The 22,971-nt window shown below is 37.8% G+C and overlaps 1 protein-coding gene across 4 annotated transcripts in view; it reads right to left on the reverse strand.

The window, feature by feature from the left end:
• Positions 1 to 22,971, reverse strand: part of mdga2a (MAM domain containing glycosylphosphatidylinositol anchor 2a) — a 210,875-nt gene that overhangs the window by 107,135 nt on the left and 80,769 nt on the right. For all 4 annotated transcript variants that reach the window (XM_088648092.1, XM_088648093.1, XM_088648091.1 and 1 more), the window contains exons 3-6: positions 22,361 to 22,535; positions 7,630 to 7,826; positions 5,382 to 5,514; positions 2,538 to 2,807 (exon numbers count right to left, since the gene is read on the reverse strand). In XM_088648092.1, the coding sequence (XP_088504218.1) occupies positions 2,538 to 2,807; positions 5,382 to 5,514; positions 7,630 to 7,826; positions 22,361 to 22,535 (775 nt within the window). The remainder of the gene's footprint in view (positions 1 to 2,537; positions 2,808 to 5,381; positions 5,515 to 7,629; positions 7,827 to 22,360; positions 22,536 to 22,971) is intronic.

Here is a 22,971-nt window from a genome sequence, read left to right on the forward strand (position 1 = left end):
AACCAGTCTTTGCTGCCAAATGCGGATAAACAAATACCACATAACAGCACACTGATTATTTTAAACTACCTTACCACTGAGATTATGTATCAGAAACATACTGTAGCAACTCTTGCTTAGAAACACAAGTGCTAAAGAAAACCTTTCAAAAAGCCTTTCATGTCTCTCTAGTGAATATTTTGGTAAAGCTTTTATAAGAAAATACAGTCAGACTGACTTTTATTTTCTTTAAGAAAGATACATACTCTATCTTCCTTTTTGGGGTGTGTTGGAAATTTGTACGTTTCATACAAAGAACTGACTTAAAACAACTGATGCTTAGTGACAGAACCTAACACTCCATGTGCATTAAAGGGAAGGGAATGTTTTTAGAGAAAACGCATCAACATCTGGGGAGAAAGTATCAAACCACATTCTTCATCTCTCTTTTTCCATACATCATAATATGACTAATGTTTAATGAAAATACACAGGAAAAACCAAACAAATATATTGGTTCTATACAGTATGACTGTAAAAAAGAACTCGTTATAGAATTTAGATCAGACCAAAACACACTACTGTTAATGCATGAATGCAACATATTTTATGATAAAGTGCTTCTGTGGTGGAGCTTTCACTGTTTAGTATCTGTATTTCTAAGTTTGGTAAATGTCTTACTCACTTTCTCAGTGTGGGAAGGATATCATATGCAAATCTGTTTCCTGTTTTATCTGACTAGCTTACAGTAAAACCATGGATAAGAAAAAAACATCTGGACGAACTAGGTTTACCCTCTAGCTATGAAAACAGCTTTCTGTGCACATGAAGGATCTGATTTTAAACCTGCAAGGGAACTGTGAAATGGGATCTAGTGGCTTTGTACTAGTTTAGCTTGAACATCATGATGCTAAACTTGGAACTAAGCTCTTTTAATGCAGCAGACTGTGGATAGAGGCAGATGATGATAATCAGAAAAAAAAGAAATCAACACCAGCTCTATGCAGTGAATAGATACTGCATGGTATGTGGCAGTATCAGATAAATTCAATTGATTAGATTTTAGTTCTTGCCAACTCGTTTTTCAAAGAATCATATGAAACTTTATTTTTCAGGATCAGAGTACTTCACTGAATGTATTAGTTTGATCTATACCACAGCTTGTTCGTCAAGTAACAAGTGACAAGCCAAAAAACAGTCAGAGGTAGATGATAGACAGTGTGTGAATTTCAAGAAGACGGAAAGATACAAAATAAAATTCAGACTTTATTTGCACCTGAATTTTCAAATATAAATAATTCTATGGAATTCTTTTAAGTGTTTTATTACACTTTCTCGCGTGTATCCCACTGAAACTGCACTTTTTTTTACTTCACTTTTAAAGACTTACATTATTCCTGTAGGAGAGTGTACTGCATGCTTTACTGATTGATGTTTTGTTTTGTACAAATCTTTTTATTAATGGCCAGTTCCCCAGTGCTTAAAATGAGTAGTGTGCAGGTACGCACATGGCCCTGTTTTAAAGAAATGCATAGAGAGCACTTTCTCTTGCTGCATGGCCCTCTATGCCCACATAGTGTGTAGATATTCCCGGTGTCTGGTTTTAATAAAATCCACCCATCCGTTTTCTGACCACTTTCTTCAACACAGGATTGTGGGGGACAAGGGGATTATTCTGGCAAGCAAGAGGCTCCAGGTAGGATACACCCCAGGCAGGATGCCAGACACAGATACACTTACACCAGGGCCAGTTTTCCTAGAAGTCAATTAACCTACCAGTGTGTGTTTGGACTGTGGGAAAACCAGAGCACCAGGGGAAACTCAGACAAACACGGGGAGAACATACAACCTGCTTGCAGCTAGCAGCCCCAGGAACTGAACGTACGGCCCCAGTGCTGGATCTAACAATGCCAACCTCTGCGCCACCATGCCACTGAGTTGTAATAAAATATGTACTAAAAATAGGAATATAGTCAGTGCATTTGCCTTCCGTTTGACTGTTGTAAACTTGCCAATACATTTTTTTGCAGTTCTCCCTGGTACTGAGGATCAAACTCCTCCTCAAGTCTTCACTTGGAAACTTGTTGTGAAGTCTTTGACTCCCTGGTAATGATGTATCCTTGTATGTTTACACAGTTGCCTTAATGATCACGACTGCTCATGGATTACCTTGTGACAGATGCTGCTGATTATTCTGCAGACACATTTCTAAAAGCTAACCGTCTTTACATGTAAACCTATCATGGGTATTTCTGTGATAAATATATTAAAGACTAAAATAATTCTGTTCCAGATTGTCTTTTATAATGATATAGTAGTGGATTGCTCCCAGTGTATAGTAGCATGTGATTTTGCTAGTTTGCAATTCTAAATAAAATAATAGCAACTAGGAATGTGGCCAAAGAAGTCAGTCAGCTTTCCATATACACTACATCACAGATGTTTGGTATGCGAGGAGAACATTTCTACATTGCTAGTTTAAAAAAAAAAAGCCAATGCACTCTATGAAACCGTACTTTCAGAACGGACTTTGGACAAGCTTTACTTAAAGGAGATACCTCGAACGATGATAGTGGTGGATTTCTTGGCGGGGTTCCCCACGTTATTGTTGGCAACGCAGCTGTAGACTCCTGCATCCTCAGAGGTGACAGCCGGCAGGGTGAGGGTTCCCACATTTAACACGCTTTTCTCCGGCAGGGCGCCGGTGCCTCGCACCCAGGACAGCGCGGGGGCAGGCTCCCCGCCTGAGGTGGTGCACACCAGGGTGACCGTCTGGCCCGGGTTCACCACGATGGGGTCGTCCACCAGCAGTTTGATCGTTGGCGAGGCTGAAAGAGATGCCAGTGAGGGGCTGACGTTGAATACCGAGCATTTTGAACAGCAGCTTCAGGCTGACTGAAAGGGAAAGAAAAACCTTGGGGGGTATGACTGCACCGTGTCTCAGAGGAATAACATCCTTTCTACATTAATACTCAATATATTGACTGGTGTTTAAACACACTCGGTAGTGCGGGTGGCTCAACCTGCTGGGCAGCACTCAATTTTTATCCGAGCTGCTGTATTATCTCTGGCACGGAGCACTTAGTCCATATTTAAAATCAACACTAAGGTGGGTCACAGACCAGGCAAAATGCACAAGAAATGCTAATAAATGTGCCACCTCGTATTAAAAATGATCCATCAGCATTTAACTGTGTTTTTAAGGCTCCTAGCCTACAGCTTCCCAGGCTTTCATACACCTCTTTCGTAATGCATCTTGAAATCACTGCCAAAAGCGGGGTTAAGTGCTGCAACTTCACAGCACTACTGAAGGGATTACGGAGTGTAAAACGTGCAGGGGTGAGTAGGAAATCCTAAACATGGCAACTCTGAGTCTCCTTCTTTAAGCAGAAGCTCAGTTAATCCCCATGTTTTTTTTTTAGTTTTCCTTGCCGATTCTTTCTTGTGAACTCAATAGACTTGGAAACCGTTTTTTTTTAGAATAACTAAGGAGAACACAGATAAGTACTTCCAGTCTTACTTAACCCTCACAAATACAAAAAAAAAAGCAACTTTGAAATGGTTAAAAAGTTAAAAAAAATTGGCACATTACGGCAAGGAAATATGTCCAGAAAATATGAGGATGAACATAACTGATTTTACAGGACACTCCTTCATAGAAAATTACCATATGAAAGCAAATAGCAAACACACAGGTGTCTGAATATCATGTGAAAATCCTAGCAGAGGGAAGCAAACTGCAGAATATTAGAACATAAGAAAGATTACAAAAGAAAAGAGCCCATTCAGCCCATCGAGCGTTTATGGTAGTTAGTAGTAAATTGATCCCAGGGTCCTATCCAGCTGTTTAAGTTAGGGAAGCCAGGGCAAGGGCTTCAACAACCTGCATAATACTTTGTGAGTGTAAAGTGTGACCGCCACTGTTTCATCCTATTGGTTAAGAAAAAGCATATTATATGAACAGATTGTTTGGCCCACGTCAAGCTAACAGCCACAGCCAATTGGCTGATGAGGGTTGCAGTTACACCACGTGTTGTGGATGGAGTGATATTAACATTATGCTGGGGAAAGGGCAGCACCAGTCTAGAGAGAAATGGGTAGACCGGTAGACCAAAGTAATGGCCAAAGTGTATTCAGAATGATTTTCTGTACATGCCTGGCCCTACTCTTGATGTTTCACACTAAAGGCCACTTCACTACACTACAGCTGAATGCAAGGGCTAATAAATAACATTTAGGGTTACACACCATTTCCTTAGAAATTAGTTTACTTAAATGTCTTTAAAGATGAAGAGAAAGGCTGTCATTACATGAAGACATGTCCTTGGGTTCCCTGTGATCAGTTGTGGGGTCACGTATACCTTGAAGCTAAAAAGGCCCAGGCTGCAGGAACAGCACGGAAATGAAAATGCAAGTTTAAAGTGATAGATTTGATTTCCCCAGGACTAAAACTCGGCGCAATTCCTTTTGTGTAATGAATGAACACAACGACCTTCATTTTGAGAAAAGCATTAGAATTGAGAGGCATGAGAAATTGCACATGGCCTGCACTGAACTCACGAGAAGTAAAACTCGTTTGGTACTCTGCATAAAAAAACAGGTTTCATGCACTGAATGTAAAAAAAATCTCCAACTGCAAACACTAAAGATACAGAAGAACTATATTTGATTGTTTTCTTTTCATTCACATTTGAGTCATTCACCACAGAATAGTGAGACACTGACTTCCCAATCACTGTTTTTGCAAAAGTTACTTATTTCCACTTTATTCAGTATATTACCATGTTCACTCTAAAATTAGTTTTGTCAGTGAACTATTTTAGGTTTAAGACTGCCTCTGTCAGTTCTGCTTGCCATCGCGCTCATAATTCTAGTTCAAAATCTAGAACTGATCTATCTGTGAGTTTCTTCATCTTCCTCCTTAAATTATTATTCAGCTATTCTGCAGAGATTCTTCAAATTTGCCTTTACTATCATGGTTCCAGTAAAAAACTAAAGTTATTCAGATTATTCTACTTTGAACTTCCTGTAATGTTCATTCCACATGGTCCTAGTTCATCATTACACTCTCAGGTTTTCACTGTATCAATGAATCAACACTCTTGATCTCTGTATTACACTATTTGACTTAACGTGGACAACTGCATCGATTTCTCAGTGTCACATACTTTAAGGACCTTAGATTTGCAGTTTAAAATTTCAAGGCTTTTTGAAAGACTTGTGCCAACCCCAAAAAACACATCAAGATGTCCATCAGGGTTCCATCAGATTTCTAAAGCCATATTTGATACAGTATGTATTAAACTCACACCAGATCTAATAAAACTGTAGACATGAGCAGGAAATGGCTGAATCTTAGCATCGTGTTCACATTTGGGTTCAGCTGTGCCCTGCAAATTTACCTGTTCTGTTTGAGAGCCTAAACAAGACCATCTTGTCTGGGATTCCACACACATTTCGCACAGAGGCAATGCAGCTGTAGTTTGCATAATCCTGAGGCCGAAGATTCTTCAACTTTAAGATCTTGGTTTCCCCCTGGAAATCAAAACCAAAACCGTTTTAGAGCCAGAGCATTCTATAGTATGTTCTTCTCTTGCTTTTGGACAACCGAATGATGTAATGGGAAGTAGTATCAACCTAACAAGTATTCTCTTGTCCAGTGTAGGTCAGATTTTGAACACGTGGGATATAAAGAAGAAATAACTCAGCTTGTAGTAGTAGCTTGCCTAATATCATTAAATGTTCTATTTATAACACAGACTGTTAGCAAGTGGTGATACTACAATGCATACTGTATATTCTTTCCAGACAAGAATTACAGTATAACTCTGATATAACAGATAAGCTTCACAATAAAAGGAGATTTGGTCAGTGGTATGGGTACTGCTGTTTAGTGTTCAGAGTATGGAATAAAGAAGAAGAACATAAGGTAAACTCTGGTGATTTGAAACAAGGCATAAACACAATAATGATAATGGCTGTAAGCCAAACCTACAACATTTAATTTAAAGCTTTAACCTAACAAAAAAAATAGGACATTACAGAGTTTCTATTGTAATAGACCTTAGTCACTGTCATTTATCAAATTCCATTTTATTAGTCAAACATAATTTGATTAGTCAAGGATTTATGGTCCTTTTTTCACACGTCTGCCTTTTCTGGTCTCTCAGCAGGATAATTTATCCTTCTGTATTGTTGCCAATTATTTGTTGATATTGTCAAGTCCCTATTCTGATACCTTAAAAGAACAACAGCCATTTTATCTGTGGCCTCGACAGTCTTCTGTATTGCAAGCCATCAATGTGAGAAGACCACTTATTCTACAGTTTGTAACTTCATGTCTGATATGCTGTTGCCCGTATGAAAGCAGGCAGATCAGAATGAATGCTGAAAATCAAAACCTCTGGCATTACAGTATGTATTGATTGAATTGTTGACACCAGAGTACACTTTCCATGAATTCCTTTGGCTGGCTCAGTGTTCAGGAACATGGAAGAACGACACCACAATGCATGAATTTTCCAGCATCCATTATGTTCTACCTCTAAAAGGCAAACAATACAAAATAAACAAGGCAATCTAGAATATCTCGACTTTGCTGTTTGTGTACTGTATACTCAGCATAGGAAAGTCTACCATAGCTGATATTGTATAGGTTCCAGTACTTTTGATCATTTAGAAAACCTTTAACTCAGATGTGGGTACTGTATAACTCATTACCCGTGTTTTGTATTTTTGATATGTTTAATTGTAAACTGATATTTAATGATGAAACATATTAAAATGCAGCCATCTCGTTTCTGTTGTTTAACACTCTCCACAGGGAATCAAAAAAGAACACAAAATAAACCTGCATGTCAATACTGTTGCTGCTAATTACAAACACATTTACTGGCAGGGGTGTGAATTTCCACTTGTGCAACTGGGCTGTGCCTCATTTTTTAGAACTTGTATTACTGAAATATCTTTTTTAAGATGATGTACAGTAGAAGCTACAGTCAGTCCCAGGCTAAATCAGCTCATGAACAAGAATATGTCTTTCATCCATGAGTCAGCAAATTGATATCTCATTTGAAGTCCACTGTAGCCAGATCTTACATTTCACACCTCTGAGGGGATATTGCAAATAATTTAACACAAAGTAAAAGCTTATTTTAGCACAACAAATTTAATGTTTTTTTAGGTCATTACCATAATACTGCTGATTGAAGGAACAGAAGGGAGAAAACATGTCTGCTTTTCAGAGGCAAATATTTATTTATTAAATATTTATTTATTCATATAAATGTTTTTCAGTGGTAGGTATAAATGCAGAATATTCACTGTGTTCTTAGAAGTCTATTAAATTAAGCCTTCTATTACACGTAAGCCCACGAATCAGGCATGAATTCACATACTGTATGTATTTAAAAACAGTTTTCAGAAATCCTTTGCTATTTTAAATGGTTGATCTTCAGAACAAATATGAATAAGGAAAACAGGATTATTCTGTCTAACAGAGGGGAATTCAAGTTAAGAAGCTCCAGGGACGTAAAAGAAAAATAAAAAATAAACGTTGAGTGTTTCAGTAAGAGAGATTCAGATTTCTCACCACCGCGGCCAGAAACTACCTACTGTATGGCTCAAAAGCCTGCATCATTGCTGAGTTACCTGGGTGAAAAAAGGCTCGTAGATCTCCACACCCTTGTCTGAGCCCTGTGACAGGATCTCTCGTCCCCGACGCCAGCTGTAACGCACAGGAGGGTTGGAGTTGGCCACACAGCGCAGGAATACAGTCCGCTCATAGTAGAATTGCTCCTTTGCTTCCCCAATGCTCTGGTGCACTGTCACAACAGGATCATCCAAGTCTGCAAAACGTACAGGAATATCATTGGAGTAAAAGAGCACACTGTATCTTAAGAACAGGCAGGTAGGCCATTAAAGCTTCTTCTCCTACTAGTGCATGAATAGCAACAGAACCGATTCACTTAGACACAAATTGTCATCCAGACCGATTCCCAGATTTATATGAGAATAGTTAAAGATTTACCAGTCTGATCCTTGAGAGCCAAAGAACAATTTCATGTGCTACTCTAAAGATAGGTATCAGTACTGTTTAAAACTGCAACCTCCCCAAGTTATTATATTTTGTATGACCCAGATTATTCAAAGCCAACCCAAAGTTGTTCCTCAAAGTATTTCATAACTAAAGAAAAGGACCGTAAAAATCAGGTGGAAAAAAGATAATTATTTGATGGTGGACCTTCAACTGAACTGCGCTCTGATGTGCAGACACACATTTGAGCACATAGACCTCTGGTTGTCCTTCAAATTTATTCTTGATAAACAGAGTGACTCACATTCAGAGAAAAAAACTATAATCTCATGAAAGAAATCGTTCAAAATTCTCTGCATCAAAACAAGCTGAAGAAATTAAACAGTTCATGCATCAAAGGACATCTGTGTATCTGAAAATCTGGAAGCAGATGAACCTAATTGAGTCTACTGCTTTTATTCAATGTACGTAGGTAATGCAGTTTAATTACAATTAGAGTGTTTCTTCTATTCATGACAAATACTTGCAGCTGATTATCCTGACTGTGACTTTACTGTCTCTTTACTAAATCTTCACTATGTTGATACACATCAATAGCACACAAATTGTAAACTGGTTTCATACAGAATACAACTAATGCCAGTAAGTCAAACATTACCTTGGAGTATCAGAATTTCAGCTCACTAAATTACAAGACCAGTACTTGATAATGGCTTTCCACTGAGCTGAAGAACACACTCAAACCAAAAATAGTTGGGGAAAGAATCATGAAATATACGCAGTTTACATTTACCATTAAAAGAAACAAATAAGTCTAACCACAAAATTGAGTTAAAAGAATTTAAATGATGAATGCAAGGATTCTATAAGCATACAATGTGCTTCAATAAGTATAAACCATTAAGTACTTTAGCTAAATATTGTTAATTTACAGTAAGCTAACAACAAATATGTCTCTTGTATAGTAGCTTGACAAAGCTTGCTTCTTTAAGCTAAAACAGAAGAGAATTTTCATGGTTAATGACATTAGTGTGGGAGGAGAGGAGTTCAACTCATTTTGAAAATAAACTGCTATTTAATATAAATTATGTGATACATAGCTTCTGTATTCAAACAGCAGCTACCCGCTTAAAGTAATGTACCAAGGCTGTGCCTGAAATAACAAAGCTGGCTGTTACTAATGTAAGAGCCTACTGCCTAGAAATTAAGTTTAGATTATATAGTGAGTGGCATTAAAATGCAACAAATAAATACTGGGTTCATGAGCCTATGTTTTGGTTTTAATGCCTCTCAGAATACCAAGATATTTAGGTTTGTATTAAGACCTAATACAAGTAGTATGTGTCTATTATGAATAATTATCAGAAATTACTTGTGTTTATTAATACCAACTCTATCACCTGAAAAAAAGAAGCCATGTTTTGGATGAGACATAAAACTGAGGTCCTGACTCTCTGTGGTCATTAAGAATCCCAGGGTGTTTCTCAAAAAAGTATAGTGGGGTAACGCGGGTGTCCTGGCCAAATTTCTCCCTGGCCTTTATCAATCATCACCTTCTTAAACTCCTCATCTTTGAATATGCTTCATTACTCTGTTCTCCTCCCCACTGATAGCTGGTGTGTGGGGAGTGTACTGGTGCACTTTGGCTGCCGTCGCATCCTCCATCGCTATGCATTGGTGGGGGTGAAGGAGAGTCCAGATTACCTTTAAAACACTTGGAGTGGAGCGTCCAAAAAACCCTACATACAGTATAAGTGTAAGAATTTATTATTATTATGTTGTATGCAATGAAATGTTTTTTCTATCTGAACACATGGCAAGTTACCCTTGGCACTTCCACTGCCATGTCTCATCTTTCTCATTTTTCTTCACACAAGAGAAGAAATTTGAGAATGTGGACCTGTGAAAGGTCAAAGGTGAAAGGCAACAAAGAACCTTGGGAAAACTCAGCTGAGGAGAAAACATACTGGGACCAAAACACTCTGGAGAGAAACAACATCATGGAAGCTGCATTTTTATCCAGGTCACTACACAAATATAAGTGTTTATTATGTGAACCTTAATTAGACCATCTGCCAGCTTTATTCCACATAGAATCAGTAGGGTCACCATGTGGATATGACAATGAATGTGTGGGATATGAACCAAAGTTACATAACAGCCCAGGAGAAAAATAGTTCTTCATGAACATCATTTCATAGGCAAAGAAAGAACATCTCAGTTTCCTTTTGAATGTCTTGAAACTTCTCTGGACATACAGTAGGCACAGAAGAGGTGTCTTGATGGTAGAAAATAGTTATGTCTTACAGTAGATGAAGAGTGTGCTTAAAGGTAATCTACAGTATTTATTTAAATCTTCACTTTTATTTCTTTCCCATTATTGTTTCACTAAGTATTTCACTTCAAAGAAAACAAGAAAATGTTCCTCTCTCTCTTACTATATGTTAAAAATGAATATGAGTGATTCAGAAATTTCATTGGTATTATTCACTTCTGCTAAGAAATTTGAAGATCAGCAGCTTTTCAGTCTATACAGTAAAACATCAATGTATTTTGTTCATTAAGTTAAAATGCACAAAGAACTCATGTTCAGATGTTTAGAGTGTTTGCACAAAAAATACAGATTCAAAACTCTACAATGGTTAATGTAACTGGATAATGAGCCTACTACATAATGGCAACATTATAGTATGTGCTCTTCAGAGAACAGTAACCTCTGGCTTTTTTATTGGGTATCTAACAGGTACAAATGTATTTTTTTTAGACACTTGATAGATTTTGCACTTTAAAACAGCTTTGGGGATTGTAGTAAATTTCTTTCTGAACCAAAAATTCTACTCATTAAGACAATTAAAAAATCTTAGCCACAGTCTTTTCTTTGTATTTGTAAGGACGGGAAACTGCAAAATTCAACAAAGTAAAATATTTAGAGCAAAAAACAACAGTTAAATAAATACAACCAGGACATTGCCATTTTATCCCTTGATATCCTGTGGACTTCATAAACAAATTGTGAACTGACATTCAATATACAGAGCATGAACAGTAAAACATTATTTTAAGGAGAAAGATTTCCTTAAATCCTTAAAGTTTAAAACGATTTCCTTAAAAAGTCATTCTAACAAATAGCCTTCTTTCCCTCTTTTGCCTCTGTCAATGCCTTAGTGGATAAATTCAGCATAACAATTTTTTAATTAAATGGAAGCTGCAAAAACACTCACTAACAGGGTAAAGGTACCCCCGCCAGAAAAACTAAATGGTAACCCAATGTACACAAATAAAAAGACACTCTCAGCAGAAAGACACCTATGACAATTTGACTACGTCAAGTACTTTCAATAATGCTTCAGTTTGTGTATCCCTTCTCCCTTTTGTCTCTCCACCTACACATTTCTACACGTGTCTACATTGTGTAGCTAACACTGAAGAAGCCCATTACGTTCACTCTATTAAATTCCGGCACTGTTCAAATTACAACTCAAATAGATTTATGCATCAAAAGTTAATGTTGTGGAGCAAATAAGAAAGGAGAGGCAGTAGGCATGCTGGCCAACAGATCAAACAGGAGCGAAAAATCAATAAGACTATCCATTTTTGCACTGAAAAACACAAGAATGAGAATAAAGATTGAGGTCATGGGATTTGTGAGAAGACAGCACCATTTCAGGAGGTAAACCACTTCATCATTTGTTTCATTCCTACCCTCTCTGTGCCAAGGTCTCTTGATTAGAATGTACTGATCATCAACACATCCTTTCACAGCCCCGCAAAGTATCTTTACTGAGAGCAATTAGAAAATAATGTGAAAAAAAAAACTACAGTAAGTCAATGGGCTCTTTGTTCAAGGTAGCTAGTGTACAGTATAAGAGGTACCAAGGTACCAAGGTACCAGGAACAAAGAGCTTTTTTCTTACTGTTCCTAACAATTACTCTGACAGGGCAGAAATAGCTGATAGACACAGGCCTGTATCAAAGCTCTTACACTTGAGCTTCATCACAACAGTCATACACTCAAAGAAAGACAGACAAAAAAATTGCACTCATAAATGCAAATATTACTGTAAACGTCTAACACTTTTCAAGACCAGCAGCATTCCTCCTGTGCAATTTGCTCTTACTGTAATGCGGTCTCAGGAGTTATGTTTTAATATTAGGATATGCCACACAATGCTGTATTTATATTTATCCTTCACTCCTTTGTGACCGCATTGCTTCCATAAATATGCCAGTCATCCTTCTAAACAGGTGGCTCATGAGACCTGAGCACACATAACTCATCATGGAATGCAAAACATAGAGCAAGGAGACTTTATTTGGCAGAAAGGCCTGTTCTAAACCACATGACACCAACAGCCCATGTGAGCCCCTTTATATGCCAAATGTTTTAAATGGACCCCATGTAAAAACGTAGCTCTTCGCCCTCCACAAGATAATTAAACAATGCAGTACGTGAGCCTACTGTATATACAGTACATGTACAGACAACAGAGACTTTAACAGCCTCTAGTGGCATCTCAGCTGCAACTGCTTTCCTCAGCACAGCTGGCCTGGCACAATAAGACAAAGGAGAAACACCACTGTTACGAGGGGCAGAAGCTAGATAGTGGCTTCATACTGTAGTTTCCACTCACTCAATAACAATGAAAAGCAGCTGTACTGATGTGGTGATTCAGTCCCTGATCGTCACAGGGAATGGTCTTACAAACACTGATACAGTGGTCAAACTGCAAAACCCTGCACTTGATATATGGAGGAAAATACTAGCAATCAAATGATCACAACCTTTTTTTTGTAAATGTATTAAGAATAATAGGAATATTCCTAATCCTCCAATTTCTGTGACAGTAATTTGAAATACATACTGTATGTGAGTGCATGCATGCTACATTAATGTTATATTGTACCTGCAGGGAGGGACTAATGAATATACTAAAGTGGTTAAAGTGCAGTGGAACGGACTAACAATTACTGTATGTTTCAGTTTTTCCAAATATAATAACCCATTATACCCAAGATAATAAATCAGTTAACATTCTGTGAGAAGAGAAGTAAAGGATGATACGCATTATCATGTAAGGGGAAAGCTACGTGTTAATTTTCACCATTATTGAATTAATGCTAATTTTTTGTGACGACTTTTTCAGCTCAGGTTCAGTATACATTTATTCTACATAAAGCTGTGTGCAATTAGAATGATAAATACACAGGTGTTTCATGGGCTTCAATGATTGATTCTCGCTCTATAATTTCAGGAAGTTTTCCTCTCAGGTTGAGTTATGCACACCAGCTTAATCTAAAACAGCCGCTGGGTTTGCACACTTAGCAGCACAAGCCCAAAAGAGACAGTACATTTGAGAAAAAAATCTAAATACTTTTTTGAAATATTTCTTTTTCTCAACTGCAAAATATAACATTCTTCATGGTGCTATGAATTCTTTCACTACAGAAAATTGACTTCTATGATGTCCATTTAACACAAAATCCACATTACCCCTATTTTGAAGAGTGAGCATGACATATTGTAGATTAAACTTATCCTGGCAGAATGATCAATGTGAAGTTTATGCTCATGAGACATGTTTTGCTCAGTGTATGAAAAATTAGAGGGAACATTGATGTCAGCAAAGTAATTTTGTTGGTCAGTCTATCTGTACAGCCATTGTATAAAGTGATAATGTTGTGCATGAGCTACTCCCACTACTTTAACATAAATATGTGACAGGACTCGCTCTTTTTATCAAAGATTTAAAACTAGGCTTTTGAATTGATAACATGTAGAACAATAAAAAGCTAGTAACTCCTCAGCAATTGAGTAGTAATCTTTGGATCAAGTGTACCCCAGAGGGTTGTGTGAGTCTGGAGAAAAGTGTACCGGCTGTGTTGTTGAAGTCGATAACCTGACTTCTTTCAAGAAATGGAAGTTGTTATCTGAAGGTCGGGAGAGATAACGATGACAAGTCAATCTAAACAACAGCTGTACCTAATCACCATCATTACACAACTAGCTACATTACATACAGTACTATATGGATGGATGTTTGCCCATTATGCTTTCCACCATGTACTGTAGGGGCAGCAACATCCTGTTGGTGTTTCCGTAACATTTGTTTTTTACAAGACAGGGTTGTTATCCATGTGCCCAACCTCCAACATGGAGGACCTGGCGCCCGACATGGGACACAAACCCATTACCCTGAGATTATGAGTCTCATGTCCTACCAACTGAGCTAGTCGGGGCAATACAGTACTATATACTGAACAGAAATACATTTGTCTCAGGCAGCCTCCTCCACCTTGCAGATATCCCTTGGTTAATGGGGTTTGATCCACCTCGTCCTATGGCCAGGAGGCTACCCAGCAAGTTAAGCCAAACTATTCTCACCAAGTATTCCACAGATACACAAAGCATTCCATTCTTGTAAGTTGTTGTTCCTAGTGAAACAGTGTTTTGGACAGTGAAAACAGTGTTTCGGTCAATTAGCTACTATTAAACAAGCTAGATGGACCAAATGTGAAAAGTGAAAAGCATAGCAAAATTATCATGTTTTTATTTCTTATAGAGGATTTCACCCTGACCACAAACAAACTTTGAGTCTTTTCAATATGTTTTCTATGAAGAAACATTCAGCTACTGTATATATACTTTACATTTAGGTGCATTTATTCAATGTTTTGATATTAAAATAAATGAAAGAGGAAGCTGAAATATCCAGTGGAGGTAAAGGTTTTACACATTATTATTGTTCTTTTGCAGTCTCGATTAGCGAAATGGGCTATCTCCTCAGGGAAGAGGTTTTCTGCAATTTTCTCCAAAAAAAGATGAGAGTGTGAAGAGTGTTATTTATTTACTACATCTAGAAAGGATAGCCAGTTACAGAGGGCTGAGAGGTGGATCTCTCACGACTCACCATGACATTTATAGTGAGGACAAAGAATTTGCCTCTAGGGAAGATTATGACCTCATCTAACATAAAGCAAGAAAAAATTAGGGTAAGCAAGGAGTACTGATCGACATTCCAAAACCACTGCTCCAGTTATCTGCTACTGTGCATGTATATTACTTGCATAATAATGTGATTGCTGATGTGATAAGCTGCATGATGCTACAAGGACAAAGTAAACACAATTAAATGATGCTTACACTAATCTTGCTAAACAGGTGAAATGATCGATCTTGAAAAATGCAATTACAGTCTTCTGGCAAACCGCCCCTGAAATCAGATCTGTTCAGAACTACTTTCTGAGCATTTATTACCATGCGAATGGGATGTTGTGACTATTAAGCAATGTAAAAAATATTTCCCTGTGATCTGGTCATGTTACAATATACTGTAGCATAAATTTATGTGTACAGTACATATTGTGTATGATACTGTTATGTTTATTTCATGACTAACACACAGAAATGGGAAGACAATTCCTCCAAGTGAATAAAAACTTTAATGTCTGATGACATTTGAAAGATTGAAAGTTAAAATCTGTCATCTTTTTCAGAAATGTGTGAGTGGTTACCAGCAGTAAAGGCAATTTAGATTATTAGCAGACAGATGAAGTTTGCATTCAGTTCAAAGAACACAGAAGGATTTATTATCATTTGGCCTGTTTTTAGAAACTCTAAAATCACAATAAGCTTTTTGCGTTTTCCCATTATCTGAAGTACGGAAGATATTGACATCCGGTATATAACAGAATGGCATTGTCCTGGAATCCACTAGGATTTCATCATGAGTGAGCACCCTTTAGTTTGAAGTGTTACAGGAAGTTTAGTGTGTTAACCATTTGAAACACTACATTGAGTTCAGGTGAGAATGATACAATCACAACTAAACTAGTGTTTCTGTTTCAAGTGCTGTTAACCTTTCTCTTTTAACAAGCACAGAATAATTGCCAGAACATTTAAAACTGTAAAGCGTACAGCGTAGAGTGCTGTAATGGGCTGTCCTTGGATCAGAAAACTGCACCCTCACACTTTAGGAATTGAAGGTGGTCAAAGATGATGACAAGGCTGATGACAAAATCAGCACTGCACATTACAAGACTTAAAACATCCTGCAAAGAAAGCAGGGACATATTGGCAATATCTGGGTTTATACTGTAATTATCAGTTGTACTCAATCACGTACAGTAGTTCTCCTCTGGGCTCAGTATGTACATTCAAGCTGATCAATCGCTCTGGATCTTAAAAACGAACGTTTATTTTTGTCAGACTGGAAGTAATGAAAGAAAAGTTCAGGCTTCTTTTCTACTTTATGAATATATCAAATATCTTCTGAGCACTGGTTTAGTCAACCAGCTCACTGCGGCAAAGTAGTGTGCCCTCAATCATTAACAGATGTGCCACAGAATTTTGAAAAAGAAAAAATGAATCAATTAAATATTGTTTATATACAGTACATATTAGTGCTGTAAAGTAAGGAAAATATTGCGTTGCACATTCAGTATACTCAAACATGACAGAGGCTGTGGTCTTAGTTTGTAAGCTTGGGAAATTGCATGCATTGCTGTTAAGTTATTCAAGTTTGATGGACAGCAAAACTACTGAGAGTTGCTGAGCACGAGCTCCGTGTTTCACTGTCATCAATTCCTGTCAGGATGAAGCAACTACAGTATGCACTTTGTGGAAAACTCAGATTAAGCACCGAATTAAGACTTATCCACCCCTCTATTTCATAACTACTTTTTCCAATACAGGGTGACAGGTGGCAGCCGGCACCTATCCTGGCAAGCAACGGGCACAAGGCAGGATACGTCAGTACAGCCAGGGCACACACAGACACAGCCACGCACACACTCACATAAGGGCCAATTTTCTCAGAAGCCAACCTACCACTATATCTTTGGACTGTGGGAGAAAAACTGGAGCACCTGGCAAAAACCCACATGAACCTGGGAAAAACATACAAATTCCACACAGATACTGTAGCACCTCAGGTTCATATTTGAGCCCAGGTCCCCAGAGCTGTGAGGCAGTAATGCAAACCACTCTTGCCACCCTGTTAAGACCTATTTATAATCTTGATAATACGGTAGTGTGCTAAAGTGATTTGTACATGTGTGGGCAGGGGTTGGTGTGCCACAATTTGTTGAGAAGCATTGTATTAAAACCATATGAACAATTACATTAATGCACACAGCTGTCACTTACTGTAACTCATAACTTAGAACACAGTAGCACTCCAAGTTATTCTAAACTTCATGTAGCTTGGCCCATAGTTATATTATTTGAATTAAATGAGATTGTAATAGTTTCTGAAAGAGAAAAAGATAATGATATGAACAGTGTGGCAAAACCAAACCAAATCATTATGTCAAAAAATCTCAAATCTGCTCATGCGAAACAAAAGATTGAAATTGTAAATTCATTAATGGAGCATTCCTGTATTTTTACCCCACTTTTCACAGAAATGCAAGCAGGAAATATGTTTATGTTTATGAGGTTAGCTTCCACTGATGCATTTATGCAACACAAAGAAATATTAAGGGCATTCCAATGGAACAATCTGATTCTTCTGTCCTCTAGTAAAATTAATATTTGTTTAATGAAATTGCATTTTACTAGACATCACAGAGCCTAAAAAAGATTTGATTTGCTAAAGCATGTACATATTTTTTGTATTTATGTGTTCATATAAACCAAACATCTACAGTTGTTTTTTTTCCACTATCGTCCATTGACAGGTGAGACAACACTCCCTTCTTGTAAAATATATAATACAGCTCAGTACAGACAGGATTTTCAGGAGGCACAAGAATACTCAGAGATTCTGTGATTGGATTCACTTTATCTATTAATCTTTGGCCCAAATCCTAGAATGCTTTTTAATATTGAGACTTCTGTTATACTTTGAATTTTTAATTTTAGAATGAATATAACTCACATGTTGATACTAGTATTAATAATTGTAATAATAACATATTTTTAGCAATATCTAAAGACTACTGGCTCTCTCTTGGCTCTTAATAGAACTTAAACCATCTTAAAAAATAAAATCCACAGAACATTATCACTATTTCAAATTGTAAAATGTCCTAATCTTCAAATTAGCCATGGATATTTCCATATTAAATACACTATAAGTCACTGTGCACCATGACGCCAATAGAACTGGCTTTAAACCAGCAAATGCATCTGATAATATTAATTTCCATTTGCGTTCCAATCATTAATCCAAATTAAAAACCCATTAAACCAATAAGAAAATCAAAGGGCTTAGGGATTAGCTGTGACCATATCCTGAAAGTAGCTGTACTGAAGTTATGCTCAGCCAGTTAAAGACTATCCCAGTTCTATAAATCAGGATCATATAGTATGTCTGAATCCTAGGAGAACAGCAATGTACTACTTCCTACTCGTACAGTACCTCATGTGACAGTAGAGAAGATGGGCCTATACTCCATTTTCAATGAAGTGTCTGTAAATTAATTTCGAGATTTTTATTTCATCTTCATGAAAGTCTTGTAATTCCCTCTCTCCAACCCTTGCTGTGCATACAAATATGCTCATATTTATATTGAATGGGCTAAAAGTGTATTTTCATGATATTGCACACTGAGAGGCATTAAAAAATGCAACAAATGCCATGGGTTCCAATACTCATTTGTTGTGTTTTGAATGCCTCTCAGGAAAATTATTTATTGTTTCTAATGAAAGACTTGAAGTCACATTTTAGCCCCCATACTGAACAGCGCAGACATCAATCATTTGAAAGCCCACAAACTACAGCCATCTACATAATGTCTCATTTGAGTCTATCTACAGTGGCAGAGCCCTACTGAGGTGCCGCACAAGTGATTGATTCCAAATGTGTTTCAGTCCCTGGAAAGTCTCCCGCATTCTTTCACCATCGCTATTAATATCCTTGCATTCCTTATTTATGATTGCCATGCTTCATAAACAGACTGAAATACCCAGCCGTTCACTTAATTCTGTTTTCTCTGAATCCCTTGTCACATTTCATCTTGCATTCTTCAAATACATGGGCGTTAAAACTTGCCCACGTGATACTACAACTCAAATCCGGAACTTTTTTTTCCAGAATTTGAGCTAACAGTGATATCCCATTTGTTAAAAACCAGGTAACCTTGCTGCCTTTTCATAAAGAGATCATTGTTATGGTGAGCCTCTTGGCTTCAGTTGCGTTTTTCATGAAGTCGGCTAACTAGGAATACACATCACGGTTGAAAACACAGCAAGTCTCTTATTTTAATGCATTGAAATGAGTAATCTTGTTTTCATGCATAAAAAATAAGGCCAGCAAACATTAAATTCAAGACAAAACAATTGCTACAGAAACCTATGGATAGCAAGACTAATTTGATTTCTATGTGAGCAGGTAGGTGGGAGGCTATACAAAGTGCTACAGTATGACAGGAAGGACTGTGCTCTATAAACTAGGGCTCTTGTCAACATAGTGTAGTAATTAAAGTTAAGAAAGGTGAGAATTTGGTGGGTGGAACACAGACGTCTGACAGTGACAGGAAGGGTACAGAAAATAAGGGCTGCTTATTCGCACCTCCTAATTATAAGATTGAGACAATACTGAAAAACCAAACACACTCTATGGCGGCTTTTATGTGTTTCACACATAGCCATTCAACCTGTTATCATGTTGACAAAGCTTATTTAAACAGTTACTGAAAACTATGGTGGTTTAAAGCATACACAACAAGAATTATTATCTTTCTGTTCAGAAGTGCTCACATGGAGAATGGAGTTAAATAGTGGAGATCCTTATGCTGGCCTTATTTTGTCTCTGTTTTTTTCTTGAATCAGAATCAATTTAGCCTTTCTTCGCAACCATTAATCTCAAAGCTATTTTGAAGTCTGAAAACAAAGTAACAGACGGGAAGTCTCAAACAGATCGGCCTGCTTTAAATGCCTGCAGGGATGAAACAATCCAATACAAGCATACCACAAACAAGTAAATTAAAAATGTGCTCAAAAACCTCTAATTTGTACTTTTTTGAAGTTTAAAAATGTAGAATCTGCAAGTCCCTCAGTTCCAGAAAAAGCACTGAACCAATTAATATTCATTACTCATGCTGGCTGCTGCTTGTGTTGTGCATAAAGTCAGCACTACTGAGTTTAAAAGGTCCTGAAACCCACCTGTGTATTGTATCAGAGGAATACAGTGTTTCTTCCTCCCCAGGCTTCTTTCCTTCATTTCAGATGTCCAGTCAGACCCTAATTAAGGTGGAGTAGAGCCTTGAATTGAATAGTACTGTAACTGTTACTGAGGTACTGTAACTCATCTGGCTGAGGAGAACGGCAACCCCTCTGTAAGGAAGGGGATGTCGGAAGCTAGGTTCGCAGAAGTGGGAGAGATTAGGATTTGACCTCCTCCTAAACTTTTGTTTTAAAATCCTTTGAACATACAGTTGTATTGTAGTCCTCTCCTGCCGCTCCTTCCTCAGAAACACAGCCCCTAGGAGGAGCTGGGAAAAGCAGGAGCTTGCAGCCCACATCTCAATTCCAGAACTGTGCTTAATAGCTTCTCCAAAATGTGTCACATCCCATATTAGTCTTCACTGCAATTCAACACCTTTGCTTCGTACAGGCTCTTTGTTGTCATTTTTTTTTAAAGCGAATGAGGTACACGGGATAAATGGAGGTATGTCATCAGCTGTCTATATTAAAACATCTCTCTGCCCTCATATCCCATTTTTATTCTCATCAATGAGGGATATAAAATACTGACAGCTGACAGTTCTCCTTTATGTGACACAAGATTGAAGAAGCTGATCAAGAAAGACAAATTTTTAAAGAAAACCCTTGCTTTCCATTGTCTTTGTACTGTAGATGCATCCCAACAAGCCCCAGAATGCAAATTCGCTGTCTCTCTCTCTCAGACACACTCTCCTCTTTTTTTGTTATCCAAATGATTAACATGTTTTGACAGCAGCTGACCATGTCTAATAACGACAGCATTTTTGAGATAACAACAGGGTAGGATCCTTTTTATTGTATAATAAAGCAAATTTATTACAATACTTCAAGTAGCTGAGTTAAAAAGTGTTTCAAGCCACAGCTTCCAAAACAGCAATCTCCATGCTAATTAAAAGACAAAGCTGCAGCCACTAAATATAGCAAGAGCTGTAAAAGAGAGATCAATTATGGCATCCCAGAGGGAATTGCTGAAACTGTTCTTTAGAAAAGAAATAAAAAAGGTGTTGGCATACCCATATTAGAAAAAATGTTCTGCTGGCTGTGCTACATGAAATAAAATCAATTGATGAACACGATTCTCTGTGGTCGGCCATTTCCAGCTTGCCCTATTGTCACAATTGTGTTTTGAAACTGTCTGTCTTGTTCTGCCTGGCAAAGCTCTTTTATACCATGCAGGTAATGTAAATCAAAGGATATGAATCAAAAGTGCTTCATTAAAACTTAGTTTCCTTTTGTCAAATTGTTTCCCAATATATAAAAAGTTAAATCGGAACCTGCTTCTACTCAGAAGTACCTTTGGAGACTAATGATTGATTTTCTGTTGTGGGTTATACTGTACAACATGACTTTACACACAGATAATTCTCCAGGTCTTCCTCTAATATCCCTATATAGGCATTTCGTCAATGTCATGTACACACTAATCAGATTCACAACAGCAATTACAAGACGTTCTGATAAAGAGCCGTTGAGCCCTGTTTCCGGAAATTCAGATTGGTGACTAACCCTGCTTTCTACAATACCTAGTGGTGGGCATTCTTTGAAGGGTAAACAAAAGTGTTTATAGGGTTGGTAAATGTGTTACCTTCCAGTTAAAGTTTATACAGTAGGTGTTTTTGCTTTCGTTCTCTTATTCTGGGGATGTGCTGTTTTTTCTCACATAGTGATGAGCTATAAAAGCTGCACAAGACTGTCTGTTTATAGAACTCATAAACACCATGGCTACCCAAAGAGACTCTAAAATCAGCACTGATCAATCACGCCCTCCATTAAAAGCCTTGCCAGCAAGCCACAGTTAATAACAGCTTATGTCAGTACTTCCAAAGCAAGGCTTGCCTCTCCTTTCTGAAAGCTCAATGGGCTAACTCCTTCACTCCTCTTTCTCCTCTAAAATGAGGAGTCCGTATGGACACACAGATACACTGATCTACTCCAGATCGACAGAACAGACTCCTCTGTATCACAAAAATTAAAATCTGCTTTATAAAGTATCTAGAATCTCTAGCAGGGTGTTAGAAGGCTGTAGTCTATATATTCAATGTTGATTTATATTAAAATGTTTTCTTTTTCGCAAAAACCCAGAAAACCGCATCACTTCCCCTTTGAGCTTGGAAAAAAACACACTTGTAGAGTGGTGTAGAACAGGGAGCATCATGGTGGCTAAGGAGCAATCAACTTACAGTAGACATCAACCCGGATGGACTTAATAGCCGGTGAACCCAGCCCGTTTTCTGCCTTGCAGTAATAGCGCCCCCCCTGGTGCCTCAGGATTTTGGTGATGCGCAAAGTCTCGTTGAAGACGCTGGAGTCCTGGAACCGATCGGAGGCACTTCCTGCTGTTTTGGTCCATCTGATCTGAGCAAACAACACAGACAAGAGATTTATTCAATATGGCCTACACAGCAAGGGAAAGTCACCATAGTGTATGTCAGCATATGTCAGTCTGAAACAGTACATGCTCGAGACGGCCCCTCATGATGCAACGTGTGTCCACTTTCCTTAGGCCACCCCCCAGGGGTGCTGATGTGTGTCATCCAGCTAGCCAGGTCCTTGCCAGCAAAATCTGCCACCTCCAGTTACATTCACAAACTACAGTTAGAAAACAATGCTGAGAGACAGCTGTTTTACTCCAAACATTATTTATTGCGGCCATGTACGCTAAATGTGGTCTTGTTTAAACTTAAAAACATGAAGAAATAGCTCTTCAAAGGGAATGAATGACAATATGCTTGGTGAAAAAAATAACATGGGATACAAGCATTGCACAGAAACGTTCCAGCACTGAAGCATT

The sequence above is a fragment of the Lepisosteus platostomus genome, chromosome 10 (genome assembly GCF_059453375.1).
Source record: "Lepisosteus platostomus isolate fLepPlt1 chromosome 10, fLepPlt1.hap1, whole genome shotgun sequence".
Taxonomy (NCBI): domain Eukaryota; kingdom Metazoa; phylum Chordata; class Actinopteri; order Semionotiformes; family Lepisosteidae; genus Lepisosteus; species Lepisosteus platostomus.